Source organism: Mytilus trossulus, chromosome 8 (genome assembly GCF_036588685.1).
Source record: "Mytilus trossulus isolate FHL-02 chromosome 8, PNRI_Mtr1.1.1.hap1, whole genome shotgun sequence".
Classification (NCBI taxonomy): Eukaryota; Metazoa; Mollusca; class Bivalvia; order Mytilida; family Mytilidae; genus Mytilus; species Mytilus trossulus.
This window is the reverse complement of record NC_086380.1, coordinates 74490710-74509744: the sequence shown is the minus strand read 5'-3', so window position 1 is coordinate 74509744 and position 19035 is coordinate 74490710. Positions and strand designations below refer to the sequence as shown.

General features: G+C 31.5%; 1 protein-coding gene across 1 annotated transcript; it reads left to right on the top strand.

Annotated features, from left to right (window-relative positions):
* Positions 1 to 1779: 1779 nt before the first annotated feature.
* Positions 1780 to 5264, top strand: LOC134727979 (uncharacterized). The gene is made up of 2 exons (XM_063592376.1): positions 1780 to 2581; positions 4882 to 5264. Exons 1-2 carry the CDS (start codon positions 1786 to 1788, stop codon positions 5262 to 5264), a joined length of 1179 nt encoding a protein of 392 aa, XP_063448446.1. The 5' UTR covers positions 1780 to 1785.
* Positions 5265 to 19035: the final 13771 nt, after the last annotated feature.

Below are 19035 nucleotides of genomic sequence, written 5' to 3'. Positions count from 1 at the left end.
TTTATACATAGAACTATTAGATGTACTTAATACTTTACTAGGAACCCAAAATCAGCTGAAAACTCCACAACCCCTTTCATAATTTTTTTTGGATTTTGCATGGTTTTCTCGTAGACATCCATTTAAATGGCTTATTTAAAAATAATTCTAATAGCACAACTATTTAGTCTTTTTTACAACATTTTCGATAATGCAATGAATAACAAATTTTTCTTTATATGGATAAACAGTGTAGAGATAACATTGCAAATATGTCTCCAAATTTACGGATTAGGGCAAATAACTAGACTTATGATTTACTTTGATTGTACAATTCAAGATGTCCGAATACCCCTGAAATACCCGAAGAATGGAATGTATACATGTGTAATCACTTGGATTCATGACTATCATTGGCAAAGAAAAAAAAATGTTTATGGGTAATCGCAGTCTGTCACTTTATTAATATTATCAATTTGAAAATGCTAGAATTTTTGATCGACAATATATTTGTTAAGTTTGAAGGGTTGATATTTCAACAGACAGTTGGTATTCTAATGAGAACTTATCAGGAATGTGCACTATTACTGACAAATGTAATCCATTAGTAATCGATAACATGAACAATTTTTGTGCAATCGATTAATTTTGGAAGTTTTCTCTTATAAAACAATATCAAAAAGAAGAATTAATTAGTTCTGCTAATTTTAAAGATCAAAATTTATAATTATAATGACATACATTATCGTTTGTAGCCGATCGATTAACAAAAGAAGTGTTCAACACGGATTTAAATCATTGGTTAATATTCCTTAAAGATATGTTCACTGAACTTAATATGTAACATTATTACGAAAGTCATTAAAGTAGAAAAATGGTGGATTTAAAATGTTTTGAACAAATTTTATAAACTTATTACTGTAATATTTGGAGAGAGTCGTTGATAATAAGCTAAATCGCTGAAACGTTAAAACAAACTGCTCCGTGTTGAAGGCCGTACTAACCTATAATGGTTTAATTTTTAAATTGTTATTTGGATGGAGAGTTGTCTCATTGGCACTCACACCACATCTTCCTATATCTATTCGCACTATAGCACTATGTGAAACTTAATCGTACGAAACACAGAGTGATGTTTGACAGCCCTGTATATATGTGGTATATTAACGATCAGCATTGATATTGCATTGAAAATAAAAGGTGACTTATTGCAGCGGGTATATTGTATATGTATATCTACAAATTTCATTCTCTTATAAAATTATGTATTCATAGGGTCAAAGAGAAATACATGTATGATATCTATTTCTGAAAAGAATTTAAATGCATAGCATTGGTTCATTGTTAAACGGATTGTGTGAAATTGTATATCATATATTCAAAGAACAATATGTATTGTCTTCTTGAATATTTATCAGTTTGGTAAAAATCATCCACCTATACATGAACTAATAGGACAAATAAATGAGCTATTATGGATCACCTGAATGTATATCAAATTTATTCTCGGCTCCGTGATTCGCATTGTTATTGTCAAGTCTTCATAGTCTTGCCATGGTGGTTTATTTTAGATTACCCCTAAGTCTCCTTTATCCCCCTTTCGATCAACAAATACTGGTATTGATAGTTTGAAGATAATGTTGACATATATAGATATATCATTGAACGTGCACCTTGACTGGATATTGAAATAGAATATTGCGTGATTATTCATTATGCAAACACAGACTTATTTGTATTGATAAAATTTATCAGTTAACTTGTAGCGACATATGATACCTTTCTTCATTTCTCGTCACAAACAGTATGGCGATGAAGTACTTACCTATGTTTTTTGTGTTTCTAACAGCTAATGGTTTTCTCTTAGATAAGTCACAAATAACCATTGGTCAAACTGGAACATCTAATCATTATATTACTGCAACAGAATTCCTGGATGAGACCAAGGCAATACATTTAGAGGGTCAACAACTGCGTCGCTACGTTGATAAGTCTCTGTTTGTTCTAACTTCAGAACTGGAACAAAAATTTAATATTCTCGAACAAATTTTAATCAAATGTGAAAACCAAAGCGTATCCAACGCAAGTTATGAATCTTTAAAACACAAATATATTGGACTGGAACGTAAATATAATCAGCTACAAACTGAAAACAAAGTTTTAAAAACTGAACAGAACTTAATGACAAACGAACTTTGGTTATTACGTAACAAAACTGGCGAAGTAAGCAACGATGTTAAAATCTTGAAACATCTTGGGAACATTAAACCGTTACAGGAAATTCAAACTCTGCAACTAGCCGTGAAAACCGTTTCTGATCAAGCACATTCTTTATCTGTAAACGAGCGTGCACGAAGTCAGGATTTTCTAGCGTTGTATAATATGACAATAGATTCGAAACGTAGCTTGATTGAATTAAATAGCAATATAAGTAATCGGTTTAAGACTTTAGAAACGAAAACGGATAAACAATTATTAAGACTAGAACTGCATCATAATTCGACAACAACAGGTATAATCAATGATATGGAAGCAATGGAACAACATGAAAATTTTACATTGTCCGTCATGCAGAGTCAGATGAAAAAGATTTCAGAAAGAGGTAATGCTAAATGAACTTTGTATTTTTGCATCAACATGACTATTTGTACAACCTATTTAATAATATGTATATGCACTATTACAACACGGTCTGAGCAGTTGTGTCATATATGCAAATTGTGTTTGCAGACGTTTTGCTTAATTTAAATCAATAATTTCCTAGTATGTGCTCTAACTTTTTGCTTCGATTGAAAGTGTTCCAATTTAAGGATCAAAGTACTGCTTATCAATCATAATAAAGCTAAGAAAATGGCACAAAGACAAAGAATAATTACAAGAATTAAAAACCAATTTTTCAGAGAACAATTGAAGGTCTTTCAACCAATAAGGATCTACTTTGATATGAAAATATTAAAATTTAGTTGAAAATGTCAGTATCTATGGCTTTATTATGTATAAATATGAATTTCGAGCAAAGATCAAAATCTAGAACGTCCGATTAACCTATGGCCTTGACCTCAATTTCTAGGTCATGGTCTAAACATCTCAAATCTAAAGACAATAGTTCCTTAATATGTATGGTTCATGAGTAAAACTCCCATTTATTGTCTACGCACCCTTGCAACCAAAATTTATAAGTTACGAAATGTTGCAACTAACAATTTAGTAAACATAATTTGTCGATATCTTATAAGGTTAATGAAAATAAGTGAAAATAAGCCAAAATCAAAATTTAGAATTTGACCTTGATATTTGACCTTGACTTAATTTTTTTTTGACCGATGATCTTAACTCAAAAGACCCTAGGTCTCTTTTACTTATGGTTTACCAGTTAGAAATGCATATCACTTATATCATATACAAAAGGGGGGATAACTATCATATGGAGTCTCCGAATAGCTTCGGTTAAATTAAAATACTAATCCTGAAGATGTAATGAGCAATTTGGTGAAAAAAAAAATCATTATCTTTTACGGTTGCAAAGGAGTAGTGGCCACAAGAAAAACAGTGTTTTGGGGAGATAACTCTTACAAGGTAAAATATTTGGTTACGCGGTTGTCAGTTTTTGAAGGTATAAACTATACGATACCATCTTCCAAAAATCTTATGGAACAACCATACTTCGCAAGAAAGAAATTTGACGGAAGAAGAAAAAAATAATAATCAGAACAAAACCTATAGGTCTTTCAACCTAAAAGACCTAATTATCATTTGAATAAATGTATTATTTGTTGTAATGTTGTAAAAAGATCTTACAGGGGAATGAACTATATGACTTAAAACTTCTTATAAAATTAACGGTACCAATTTAACTGCACCAGATGCGCATATCGACAATACATGTCTCTTCAGTGATGCTCGTGGCCAAAATATGTAAAATCCACAGTTTATATAAAAGAGGTATAACTCATTTGTTTTATTCATTTTGCTCAAAGGTCTGTATCTAGTTCAAATATTGCTGTCTCTTGAATACATTGCCAACTGAATATGACAAACATATCATTTGGACTCACTACATGAAATGATGAAAGCAGATTTACAAACTTCAACACCACATTTATTTTCTTAAAACAGAGGGGCGAAATATACCAAAGGACATTCATACTTAAAGTTCAAAATAAACTGACAATGCCATGGCTAAAACAGTAAACAACAAACTTACAGCCTCTGGACTTTGTTAGTCTTTTATGATTTTACAGTAATGTAAGTTTCTTTTGTATATTTTGGAGTTTTAGTATATCGTCCATTATCACTGAACTTGTATTCATTTTGTGTAGGGGCCAGTTTAAGCACGCCTCCGGGGGTGGGAGTGTCTCGCTGCATTAAATATACATTGGTGGCATTCGGCTACAGTTTGATCTTTGGGCGGGTTGTTGTCTCTTTGACACATTCCCAATTTCGATTCTTAATTTTAAATAATGGTACATAAGACACTAGAAGAAAAACTATCAACTTAGCAGCACGAACCCCACTAAAAACTGGGGGTGATCATAGGTGCTCCGGAAGAATAAATGAATCTTACCCATCATGGTGCTTATATCATTACAAACCCCGTAAATTATCTATTTCGGTAGATCACATTCGTAAAAAGGAAACGGGATTGCAGCTTCGACATAAGGAAAATATCCGATATCATCTGTTAAACGGTTATTCCATAACGGTCAAACACTTCGTGACGGCGTGAGTTAAATTTACGAATGGATGATTTCATTTTTTACTTATCAACATTTGAAACTCTTTTTATATCAAAATGTATTTTACAAAGAAATGTAAGGTTAATTAAGTATTAAAATATATTTTAGTCAACACTCCAAAACGTTTTCTTTCAATACTATACTTCTAACTGCATTATTTTTTCAGTTGCCATGACCGCTTATCTATCGTCCACAGGAACAATAACTTCTACCGTAATGAAATTCGATAATGTGATGTTTAGCGTAGGTATTACCAACCTGTCATCATACAAAAACACTGGAAAATTCACCTGTGAACGGGAAGGACTATACTTAATATCTGCTTCTGTGATGTCGTATACCAGTGGTGCACAATATTATATAAGTCTGAATGGGAATATTATTTCGTATACACGCATCGGCGACCATATCGGTAATAACTACTTTACTGGTGCAGTGACGATTACACGGGAGTTAAATCCAAATGATCAAGTCTGGTTGTATGCTTCTGGGACTATATATCTTGTTGGTGACTTGTATTCAAAATTAACAATAATCAAAATAAAGTGAATACATAAACATTGGAGACAATGCAATTGACTTTTTGTCAAAACCACGCTTTTATCAACATAAAATAGTGATAATAGTTATGTTTTTTTTTTTATAATTTTGAGTATCATCAGTCCAATGTCGTTCTGAAAAATGCAATATTTCGTAATTATTTTAGCGATCTGTATATCATTATAATTGTATACCTCATAGAAAGGTATTTGGACAGTTAAGTTAATTTCGAGTTCGAATGCCTTTTTTATGATTGTCTTTGGTTTACACCGACTGATTATATCTTTAATTATTATATTACTGTTCGTCTCCTTGTATTACATACAATCCATTTAATTTAATTCATACTGATTGATTACTTATTGAATGTTAAAACGTCCAATGGCAAATTTACCATGCATATTCTGAGCAGGACCAAATCAACAATTAAATTTAAAACAAGGTTCTGCAAAGTAGTTTAACGGGATTTAAAATTGATCATCAGTATGTATTTCCTCAGATAGAATTGTTTTTTTTTTTGTAAAAATGAACATTTAACTATTATCATAAATAAAATAAAAAGTATTGATCACTGAACTTGTTTTTCTTGTTTTCTCCTCTTTCGTGTCTAACTTAGAAAATTGATTAAAAACACAATTATTTAGTTTTTGTCTAAACATTTTGAAAAATGCAATAGATAATTCACCTTTTTGTATCCAATCCGTATCCAAGTTTGCATTTTTGTACAAAAAATTAATTTATAATTAAGTGACGCTCATGTCAAAATATTTATTTAGCAAAACAAGTTCAAAATTGTGGAGCTTTGAGGGTCTACAGTTGTGCCGAGGCATAGGTAATCTCTGACTGAGATTAAAGAATCCTTATAAGTGTTTCGAAAAATTCAAAATTTTGTAAACAGAAAATTTTCAAAATGACTACATTTTTGATATTTATGTCAACATCGACATGTTGACTACTGGGCTGGTGATACCCTCTGGACGAAAAGTTCACCAGGAGGGGCATCGACCTAGTGGTGTAAATATTTATCAAAAGTACGAGGATTATAATTTAAGTACGTCAGACGCCCGTTACGTCTACAAAAAAATGGATAAGACCTGTAGCCCTTTTCACAAAAAATCTTAAGAGTAAAATGTATCTTAAGTCTAAAATATTCCTCAACTGTTCAACTAAATATTTTTATCGTAAGATTAATTTTACAATTAAGATTTTTTGTGAAAAGGGCTACAGGATTGTAATAAAAATACATTTAAACTGCCATTTTTAATCATAACTTAGTTTTGACAGGTGAACACATTTAAGTAGATATGGCGAATTACACAATATTTAATGACGCAGGTAAGAATGTGTCATATTAGATAATTATTGTACAACGTTAAATTGATTTATTAATCAGTCGTAGTACTACTCCCTATAAGTTAAGTATTCTAAAATATGCACAATATGTCCTTTTCAATTATAAATTAATTTTATGGTTTAAACTCTTAGAGATATAGTGAAAAATTCAACATCAAACGATGCAAATCAATTGTCAATAAGAGATTAATGAATCACACTTACAAGCTCCTATGTGTTTAGATAGAGATCAAAATGGAAAAGATAATAACACTACTTGTAATCGAAATAGCAAATAGATTCCAAAATGTTGTATGTGTACATTTCAATAGTATACACTATCATTGTTATCATTATCATTATGCAAATCGCATGTCTTTGATACATATTTATGTATGAATTTTCATCAATTATTTCGATTAAAAAGTCATCGATGAGTTATATAAAAACGAAACTGTTGTCTGGCGTAGAAAATATGCTTGATGCAATTGATGAATATTGTGTTCCTGTCCAAAACCAGAACTCTGTTAGTTTTGTAGTTAAGTTTTGTTGTTTTTCATATTTTTTGTTCGTTTTAAGTTACCTAATGGATGCTCAAAAGAAATACAAAATTGTTCATAAAAAGGTAGATGAGGCGAGAAATATTTAAAGAAAATAATGAAAGGTTTTTAATTCTGTTTGCTTGACTTGAACTTTTCTACTCAAGATTAATCACTGACGCTAGAATAAGTCAAGTAATAAAAATACCAAACAAAAAATATTTCAAACAATTCACTGTTTGTTAACAATAAATGGTTATTTAATTCGATCAATTATAGGTCCAATTATTTGTGCTTTGACAATATTGATCAGTGCTATATTTTGTATAATAAATGCAAACCACTGGTGTAAAATTGATCATCGTAATTACAGTTATGGTGATTCAAATACGGCGGAGCCATAAACAGAATCGTCTTTCTGTAAGTTCTCCCTTGTTTACGACTTGTTTGAATGAATAACTCAGCCGCTAGGTTGATATGTAAGGTTTTGAGCTATATGTGTTCTTAATATTACGAAACGTATAATAGCCATGGAACATTTACAGAAGATCATAGAAGATAGTCGCAACTTGCGGACAATTAACTTGAAAGATAACTGTATAAAAGAGGGACGAAATATACCAATAAATCGACAACAAACTGACAATGCCATGGCCAAAAATGAAAACGACAAACAACAGTACAAAAACACATCATAGAAAACTAAAGAATAAACAACACGAACCCGTAAAATATCCTATAATCATAGTAAATGAAAGAAGTCATAAAAGCTCTGAAAATTCAAAACGGAATGTCCCTAATCAAATGGCAGAATCAAATGATAAAACACGTAACACAAATGAAAAACAACTGTCATATTCCAGACATGGCATAGACATTTTCAAATGTAGAAAATGGTGGATTGAACCTGGTTTTATAACGCTAAACCTCTCAATTGTATGACAGTTTAATGAATATTTACTTGCATTTTATATACAATTTTATATTTGCAAGGTTAATTAATCAAAAAGATATGTTAGAATTAATTTCAGAAACATACCAAGATTTAGTATCATGCAGACGTTCGTCAGAATTTTAAAGAATCTTTATATGGTTAATACCACTAAGCAAGTGAAATACGTTTGTTGTTTGTCGTTCAAAGTTTTATCAAATTAACAATAGAACAATAACATAACGACATATAAAAGAACAATGACATAATGGCGAGATCTTTAAAAGTACAGAGTCACGTAATAAGAACAAAAAAAACCACAAAAAGTCTCATATACAACACACCAGCAAAATTGAAAGATAGAATAAACGCATTGACGGAATATATAAGTACCGAACCTCGTCTAATGGATACCAAAACAAACATACCAAACAGTAAAAGTAATATAAATGATAGAACAAAGACAAATAAAAACAATATAACACGTAGTTTAGATTATAAACAACGTCATTACGCAAAATCTATACATCACGAACATCTGTATCATTTTCGAAGTTGATATGGAATATTTATCAACAAGTTCTAAGGAACCTTTCGATAAACCGTTATTAAAAAAACGAGACGTTATTTGACATCATCAACTTTCTGCTAAGACACTGGTGACATTTAACAAATTCAGAGTAGGAGCTGCAAGCTCTTGAAAATCGAATAAGTTCGGAAATGTATATTCCATATGCAGGTGAAGTTGGTATATTGCTATTTAGGTAGGGAAAATTTTTAATTTCAAAATTAAAATCGACTCCTTCGCCATAGTTTATGGTACTGAGATGACTGTGTATGTCAAGTTCGAGATATAAATCTAAAATGAGACGGAGGAAGCCGTTTCTGTTTGTTTCTTTAATTTCTAATTCTGTGGAATATATTAATAGAAGCCAATCAGAAAAGTTCGGAATGTTAATGGAAAGAGCATCATCAATATATCTGAAAGTGAAATTAAATTATCTGGCATTTTGGTCTTCTTGTTTTGACGAGTGTCTGAAATAGTTTCGATTCATATGAAAAGAAAAAGAGGTCGACAAGGACACACGCGTAACTGATTTTGTCAGAACTCTCTGCAAACGGCATATGTAATTAAAAAAAGTTGTGTAACATAACAAAAAAAAACAAAGTTTACTTTTATTCTAATCGTTTGCTTCCAATAGACAATTCGCCGATATATGTTTCCGGTATGCAGTGAACCCAGCGTAGCCTTTCTCGTAAAATTCTATTGATCACAAAACTCATGGATCTGTCATTGAAGTAAACTGTATCTTATTGTACAAGATATTCACGTGCTCAATATACATCCTTCCATGACCTTGTTTGTTTACTATAAGGTGAAAATCGGTAAACTACGGCTTTAAAACACGACAATAAATAAGCTGGCCTGCCATATTTTCACTTCATAACAGACAGACAGAGACAAGAAATTGACGACTATATATGTACGATATAGATGCGTAGAAAATGATAAAATTGTGCACAGAAGACTAAGCCAAAGAAGATTTGGATATTTTCACCATTTACTCGTTTCATATAGTTTAAACATATTTTATTGTTAAAAAAAAGACAAATGGATGAGACACAAGTTTTTCAACTGAGTAACGTCTTCTCCAATATATACATAAATATACACATGAATGAACATTACATAAATCTGACTCCAACCAATTATTATTTTAGCATGAAGATATAAAAATAAATTACATATAAACTTTAAGAATCGAATCAATGGATATTTATCACTTAATATAATCAATCAATCAATCAAATGCGCCTATTTTCAGAAGAAATAAATTCAAACACACCGAACTGTGAAAAATAAAATATGTTTATGTACATGACAAGTCATGTGTGTGAATTTGTTTAAATGTAAATTACATGCACACTCATAGTTTATAGTTACGGACTGACAGTAACACGGAATAAATATACACGTAATTGTAAGTATCAATTTTGTTTTTTACTTAAATACATTGAAACGTTTCAAAATACAAAGGTCAATCATAAAGATCATTCGATTATCGTACCATGTTCTAGTTAGATCTGTTACAGAATAAGGTTGTCGTTTCATATAACTTAAAAACTCTTATTAATTTCATTGTTTTGTAGATAACACGTGCTTTATGTTTTTTTCTTGACTAGTGCAGACGAAGTATTGGCGCACACTTAATGGAACTAATATAACTTTCAGATTACGAAACATGTGTTTGAGGAGCTCGAGCGATAAGGACATTTTGCATTTCAGTCACTGCAATTTGCATGGAAAATACAAACTATTAAAGAATATGTATAGATCAAGGTAATATAGGAAATCAAGAAACAGAAGGACAAAAGTGACAATTTTTAAAAGAAGAAATCAGAGTCCAATTATGTTTCAAAGAATATGTTTTTATGCTGTATTCGACACATCAAAATTAACTTCCTAAATTTACCTATATCTGTAAATTAATTCTTGTTTATTACTCAATTATCCTTCCTTCCCTTAGTTGCAATATCTACTGTTACAAAGTGTGAAAAATTAAAAAGTATCGCCCTGGGACTAATATATGTCCTTGAATCATTTCTGCATTACCATGATTACCATGTGTTTGTTAATTCAATATTTTTTAATTTGCTCTCCAAAGTTTCGGTTTTCAACATGTTCAAATGACATTTAAAACCACTGATTACTCGTAAATCGAGGAAATATGCACCTCTTGTATATCAAAATTGATACTGTATTATCAAGTTTGTATTTTATAATCCGTATCAACTTACTGGTGGTGTTCTCAGGTAATTTTACATGGCGTTGTCGGTTTATTTTCAATCTATGAGTTTGACTGTACCTCTGGTATCATTTGATCCTCTTTTATTGCATGGTATATTTTGATCCCGGCGTCACTTCACAATATTTTGTACACCGACAAATGAGTCTCAATCAATTCTCTGCAAGGTACTTTTGATTGAATATTTTGGAACTGTCAGCTAAAGGTACATATTTCTTCCACATTGCAGCAATAATTTTCTTCTACAAAGAAACACATTGTTATTGCTATATAACATCTATGATCTGCAAATTTATTTAGCTATCGACATTGCACTCACTGAATATTTTCTATACAACTATAAGAGTATACTCATCTTATATTCCCTTGATCATTTATTGGTAGATTTTCTTTTTTTTTAAGGATGTACTAAGTAGAGGTTTTGGATTTTGTGTTAGATGTTTGTAATCCTTGTTTTTTTCATACGATAGAAGGTAAAACAGTTTCCGCCTAACACCCGTTGTATATCAGACTTAATAGCTCATAAAAGGTCATTCGACAAAATTCGGCAGATTTTTTATTTGGTTTTTGTTGATTTGAGATCTAAATAATACCAATGCAAATATAAGGTAAAAGTCCGAGTCAGCCTTTTTCCGCCATTTCTTTTTAAATCAAATATATCGAAAAAGAGTTCCATGACCTCTCAATATATTTAGCTTATGTTGTTACTTTAAAAATGCTTTTTCAACTTACAGTATCATTTTTAAATTCTTGATTTTTTTTAATTTCACGTAAGTACATCATTGAATGAAGAGACTAATTTGACTTTTTTATGTGCCAAAGTCTTAATTTAATTTGTCCGTCACACCATTTCGACCTGGCAACGAGGAGAATAAAGAATATCAAAAGGAAATCTGGGACAACATTTGACTTTGGTAAAATGAAAAGTAGGAGTGGGGAGATGGGGACAAACATAGCATGAGGATTTCATAAATTTAAATGAAGATATTTTTAAATCGTCAAATTTAGGATATATGTGTACTTAATATTAAAGGCCCTCTAATACCATATAATTTATTCATGCTTATGTTTATCTGCTGAAATATAATCATGCAACAATATATTCTTTTTCACTTACCAAAACTATTTACTAACTTTCTTCAGGTTCTAAGACTGTTAACGAATCGACAAATTTCAAAACTTAACATTTATAATTGGTCTTTATCTAAACAAATTACACTGTATAAAATGCATAGTCATATGGCGATTCATTCAAGTGAACCATGGACAAGAAAGATTGAAATTCATAGGATAATAATGTACCGTGGCCTAGTTCTTATCTTTTTACTTGGAAACGAACGTCATTGAAACATTATAGTTTGTATCAATAATGTGTGAAAATGACAGATGTTTGACTCTCCTTGTCATCATGATAAACATTAACAGTAAAATTTAACTTAAAATATAAAGACTTTATTTACAAAGAAAAAAGTAAGTTAGTAAATCATTCACTAGTTCTAGTCACACTATCAAACATTTTGGGGCCTTTATATCTTGTTGTTTGGTGTGAGCCAAGGGTTTGTGTAGAAGGCCGTTCCTTGACCTATAATGGTTTTCTTTTATAAATTGTTATTTAGATGGAGAGTTGTCTCATTGGCACTAATACCTAACCTTCCTATACCTTTTCAATCACGATCCCTATCAGAATATAGAGAAAGTATTAGTTATTGCTAATAAGACACTCGCGTCTGGCGTATATATAAAATTTTAATCCTTGTATTAATAATGAGTTTATTTACTATAATAATGAGTTACGACTTTCTTATAATGAAATTACGACTAACATGACACACAAAATTCATCGGGTTTCGATGATCTTCCGTTAATTTTCAATGGCTATTTTTTTGGTTACAAGGTCACATATGAAATTACGAGCTCAAACATACAACAGTACCGTACATATTAACATAGAGGCTAAGTAGACTAGTTCTTTTAAACCTTTGTATATACACGGAAAAATTACAACAAGATAATGTTACCTGTTTAGGGCTCCGCCATGTTGAGATCACCGATAGTGCAATTACGATGATCAGTTTGACACCAGTGATTAACTATATCAGCAAATTAACTATCTTGATGAATCACCAGAGAAATTTGAGGAAACAAGGTGTGACCATGTTAGAAGTACATTACGTTCATTCGAAACCGCCTTCATCAAAAATATAATCTTTTTGTTGTTGAGAGCGATTCTATTTAGCTTTGATTAGCTTTTGAAGATATTATCTGCTCGTTCTCGAGGGTGATTATATATAACATTGCTTAGCTGTTTAGTAGATGTTATCTGCCTTTCAGTGAGGGCGATTCAAATTAGCATTGGCTAACTTATTGGAGAAATAATCTGCTCGTTGGTGAGGGAGATTCAAGTCAGCATTTGTCAGCTTATTGGAGATATTATCTGCTCGTTGGGTGAGGGCGAATCAAGTGAACATTGGTTAGCTTATTAGAGTTCTGATCTGCTTATAAAACGTAAGTAATGAAAATTATTTTTGTGTAAACTGTTTCATGTCTTATTATTCAATCATATTAAGAATCATGAATTTTCAGTTGTCTTGTATTCTATCTTAAGGATGTTTGCTTGTCATGTTTTGGACTTTTTGTCAAATATTTCGAGAGCCGTGGTGTGGTGGTTAGTGCATCGGACTACTAACACAAAGGTTCCTGGTTCGATTCCCGTTTGGGATGAAAATTTCAGGAACTCAATTTTCGGCTCTCCCTTGACACCATTTGCGAGTATGGTCTTGAGGGAACGATGATAGTCCGTCGGACGGGGACGATAAATGGCTGACCCGTGTTAAGAGAGAGCCATATCTCTTGCACGTTAAAGACACCTTTGTAGATTTCGAAAAAAAGTAGGCTAATGCCGCTACAAGGCACCACTCGAACCCGCAAAGTGGAAAGGGATTAATATAAGTTGCAAAACTTGTTTCCCAATCCACTATAAATAAATATATTTAAACTAAATATTTCGAAATTCTCTGGTTTTATCCATTTATAAATGCCTTAAAAAATTTGCCCATAAATCCCATATTTCTTTTTATAAATCTTTTCCATGTATAATTATAAACCATTTGTAAAAGTTTTATAAAATTCTATTTATTTTTAATATTTTTTGAGAACTTTAACTGGTCAATAAAAAAGCTATGAAAAATCAAGAGAGAACATTTTCCCGCCAAAATTTCAATGGCTAATATCTCGAAAACAAGAACATTGACCCCTATATTTTTTTTTGCTTTTTTGCTTCTTCAATTAATCACCTATCAATATAATACTAGTTTTAAGGAAAGTTATTTATTATGAAACTGAGCAGCAAACTTATAATGTCGGAAACCAATCGATGTCTCGGTTAAGAAACTTAATTGTCTTAAAATGTTCACCATGATCTTCAAAAATTATATATATATATATATATATATATGTTGTTTCAATGTTGTAATTTATTCCAATGAAGAAGGCCGTAATGGCCGAAACGTATGGGAATTTGTTTTATAGTTTTTATTATATATATATAGATATATATTATATGTTTAATTAAATTGCAAATGCAAATGGGGAATGTGTCGAAGAGAAAACAACCCGGCCATAGAACATACACAACCAAAAGGTCACCAATAGGTCTTCAATGCAGCGAGAAACTTCCGCTGCCGGAGGCGTCCTTCAGCATGTTCAGCTGACCCCTAAAAAATGTATATTTATTAGTTTAATGATAATGGACGGCATACTAAACTCCGAACTATACACAAGAAATTAGATTTGATAATAATACAAGACTAACAGGGGCCTGAGACTTGGGACAGGCGCAAAAATGCGGCAGGGTTAAACATATTTTTTTTTTATCTCAACCTTCCGATTCCTCTAGCCTATGTAAAAAGGTAAACGAATAACAACACGCACAGTAAAATTCAGTTCAGGTCAATACATTGCCAAACACATTTGGTGTCTTCATCGTCAAAATGCGTTTGTTTAAAAGGATATTTAGTGCACAATTAGTCATTCCACACATTTTGTACACAGCGAAATATATCTGACTTTTTAAAGGTTGAAGTATGCCCAACTGATAACTTCCCACATACTGGTTTGTAATTTATAACGTACATCAAATTGTTTTTTTTGCATTAGGTTGACTTGGATATTGAATATGATCTACATGTAATACTAATTTTCTATGTAAATAAATTAACCACTTTCTTTTAATGTTTCGGATGTTTCGAAATTCCATAATTTCTACTTTCAATACTGGACTAAAGCCATTCTTAAAGCTACTTCTAAGGTCAGTTGTATTGTATGTTAAGTTCCGACAATTGGTTATTTGAATAATTATCTTCATCACTTTCTCAATTAACGTGTCTTTTATTTAGATGTGTGTGGGTTATCAGTGTCCATTATTTATTAGTGACAGGTGTTGTTTTGCTAGGCTTTAATCTCTGATATTGAAAGTATTTTTTTCAATAAATATCGTTTTTAAAATGATCAAATTACATGTGTTTTATGAGATGTATGTTATCACATGTTTCTTTTATCAATATCAGTTTTTTCCACGAATAAGAAACAGTTTACCAATAGAACAGGGCAACAAATCGTGTATTTAAGAGGGACAAAAAATACCAAAGGGACAGTCAAACTCATAAATCTAAAAGAAACTGACAACACCATGGCTAAAAATGAAAAAAGACAAACAGACAAACAATAATACACATCACACAACATAGAAAAACAAAGAATAAACAACACGAACCCAACTAAAAACTAGGGGTGATATCAAGTGCTCCGGAAGGGTAATCAGATCCTGCTCCACATGTGGGACCCGTCGTGTTGCTTATGTGATATCAAATCCGGTAAATGTAACGTTTAAATACATTGTCAAACGGCATGTGGCACCAAGTATATGTTTTCCATGTGTATAACTGTGTTTGATAATAAAACAATAAATAGACACGCTTAAGGCGGTACCCAACACTTTCACTAAAATTAATTTGGCTCGTTTAATTTTCATAAAATTTTGTCAAAGTATTTACTTTGACCCTTCAACAAAAATATAAAAATATCAAAAATTTTGAACCAACCGTTTTGTCAGAAAAAATACACTGGTTATATAGCAGTTTGACAAACACCAACTTTGATCATTGAGAAGCTTAATATTCCTTTTACAACACAACGTAATTAAAACGTTTAGCTGACATTACAGAGTTATCTCCCTGTAGTGTTAGGTACCACCTTAATGTGTCAAATTGACAGCAAACCACCAAAAAGACTGAATAACTGCATGTAGTGAGCGTATTTGAAATGAGAGATGATGCATGTAATAAAACAATATCAGCCTCGCTATACATCAATTAATAGTTTCTTAGTTCTTTCATTACTTAAAAAAGTACTGAATTTTAATGAATAAAGACACCTGACGAACCACAATTAAACGTTAAACAAACTTTCGATGAGTGTATCTATATAAGTATATAATTCCAAAAATACAAACAACACAAGTATGGCCAATACAAACCACACAAGAATACCTCAATACAGACCACACAGTTGTGACTCGATACAAACCAGAAAAGTATGACTCGATACAAACCAGAAAAGTATGACTCAATACAGATCACACAAGTATGACTCAATACAGACCACAAAAGTATGACTCTATACAAACCATACAAGTATGACTCAATACAAATCACACAAGTGTGACTCAATACAGACCACACATGTGTGACTCGATACAAGCCAGAAAAGTATGACTCAATACAGATCACACAACTGGTACTCAATACAAATCACACAAGTGTGACTCAATACAAACCATACACATGATTCAGGAATGACACTATACAAACCAAACAAGTATAACTCAATACAAACCATACAAGTATGACTCAATACAAATCACACAAGTAGGACTCAATACAGACCACACAAGTGTGACTCAATACGAACCATACACATGATTCAGGAATGACACTATACAAACCACACAAGTATAACTCAATACAAACCATACAAGTATGTTTCAATAAAAACCACACAAGAATGACTCAATACAAATCACACACGTAGGACTCAATACAACCATACAAGTATGACTCAATACAAACAACCCAAGAATGACTCAATACAAACCACACAAGAATGACTCTATACAAACAGCACAAGTATGACTCAATAATACAAATCACACAAGCAATACAACCAAACAAGTATGACTCCATACAAACCACACAAGTATGACTCAATACAAACCCCTCAAGAAACACTCTTTACAAACCACACAAGTATGACTCAATAATACACACCACACAAGTAATACAACCAGACAAGTATACCTCAATACAAATCACACAAGTATGACTCAATAATACACACCACAAAAGTAATACAACCAGACAAGTATAACTCAATACAAATCACACATGTATGACTCAATAATACAAACCACACAAGTATTACAACCAGACAAGAATGACTCTATACAAACAGCACAAGTATGACTCAATAATACACATCACACAAGCAATACAACCATACAAGTATGACTCCATACAAACCACACAAGTATGACTCAATAATACAAACCACACAAGTATGACTCAATACAAATCACACAAGTAGGACTCAATACAGACCACACAAGTGTGACTCAATACGAACCATACACATGATTCAGGAATGACACTATACAAACCACACAAGTATAACTCAATACAAACCATACAAGTATGTTTCAATAAAAACCACACAAGAATGACTCAATACAAATCACACACGTAGGACTCAATACAACCATACAAGTATGACTCAATACAAACAACCCAAGAATGACTCAATATAAACCACACAAGAATGACTCTATACAAACAGCACAAGTATGACTCAATAATACACATCACACAAGTAATACAACCAGACAAGTATAACTCAATTCAAATCACAAATGTATGACTCAATAATACAAACCACACTAGCAATACACACCACACAAGTATGACTCTTACAATCAATACAAACTTTACAAGTATAACTCTATACAACCACACAAGTATGACCCAATACAAAACACACAAGTATGGCTCAATAAAAACCACACAAGTATGACTCAATAAAACCAAACAGCTATGACTATGCAACCACACGAGTATGACTCAATACAAACCACACAAGTTTTATTATGTTGTACAATTAAAAACAACAAAAAGATTGTTATGCTTGCTTAATATTACTATTTAATTACTGTACAATATGTGTTCAGCAACTATTTATAATATATTAAGAAACAATGAAGTTATTAAAAAATCTGAACATTGACAATTTAGGAAACGCAATTGAAAATGGCCAAACTCAATGCCAACGTCAACGGAATTCAAGACAGAGTAATGAAAAATATGGAATAATATTTAGAAAAAATATGTCCTTTAACCAAAATTCAGTTATCATATTATTTAAAAAACAAATAATAATTATAGATATAAAATAGTATATCAGTTTATTTTGGCTGTAAAATGATGACTAAGGTAAATTGCCAAAATAAATATCAATGATGAGTGTATGCATTTGTCTGTTTGATAAATAAATATGAAATGAATATTTTAAAAGTCGATGAATGTTTCTTCAATGTTTCTGTGCTGTATTTCTGTCAAGTAGTATTGTCATTTAAGCGATTTTTATTTAACATTGTCATGAACCGGGATGTTTGGCTTGCAGTTAAACCAGGTTTAGCACACATTTATTTCTGAAAATGTACTGTACGAAGTCATGCAAATAGCAGTTGTTTTTAAACAGATCGTTTCTATAAATGTTGACAGTTGTTTCTGTTGCTCTCCTGTATTCCTATTGTTCATTTGTTTTCATCCTGGAGTTTATTTGTTTCCCTCGGTTTTAGTAAGTCACCTGGACTTGTTTTCTCCCTATCGATATATAATTTTTGAACACCGGCATACTTCTGTTGTCTTTATTTATTGACTAAATGAGTCTAATAATCAGCAATTATGAAAACAAATCATAAATCTACACACAGGGAATATAAAACAGTGTATGTTTAAGGAGCACACCCTTTCAATAAAGTCTCTACATTGTTCTGAATTATTCAAATTTACTCTCGAATATCGACCGTTGTATTATCTTTCATTTCAAAGTATCCTCTTTTA

Bases quoted from the DNA above. Each gene is read 5' to 3' on its own strand.
- LOC134727979 (XM_063592376.1), top strand. From the start codon at position 1,786: ATGGCGATGAAGTACTTACCTATGTTTTTTGTGTTTCTAACAGCTAAT. The intron at 2,582-4,881 runs GTAATGCTAAAT...TTATTTTTTCAG, and splicing joins GAAAAAGATTTCAGAAAGAG to TTGCCATGACCGCTTATCTA.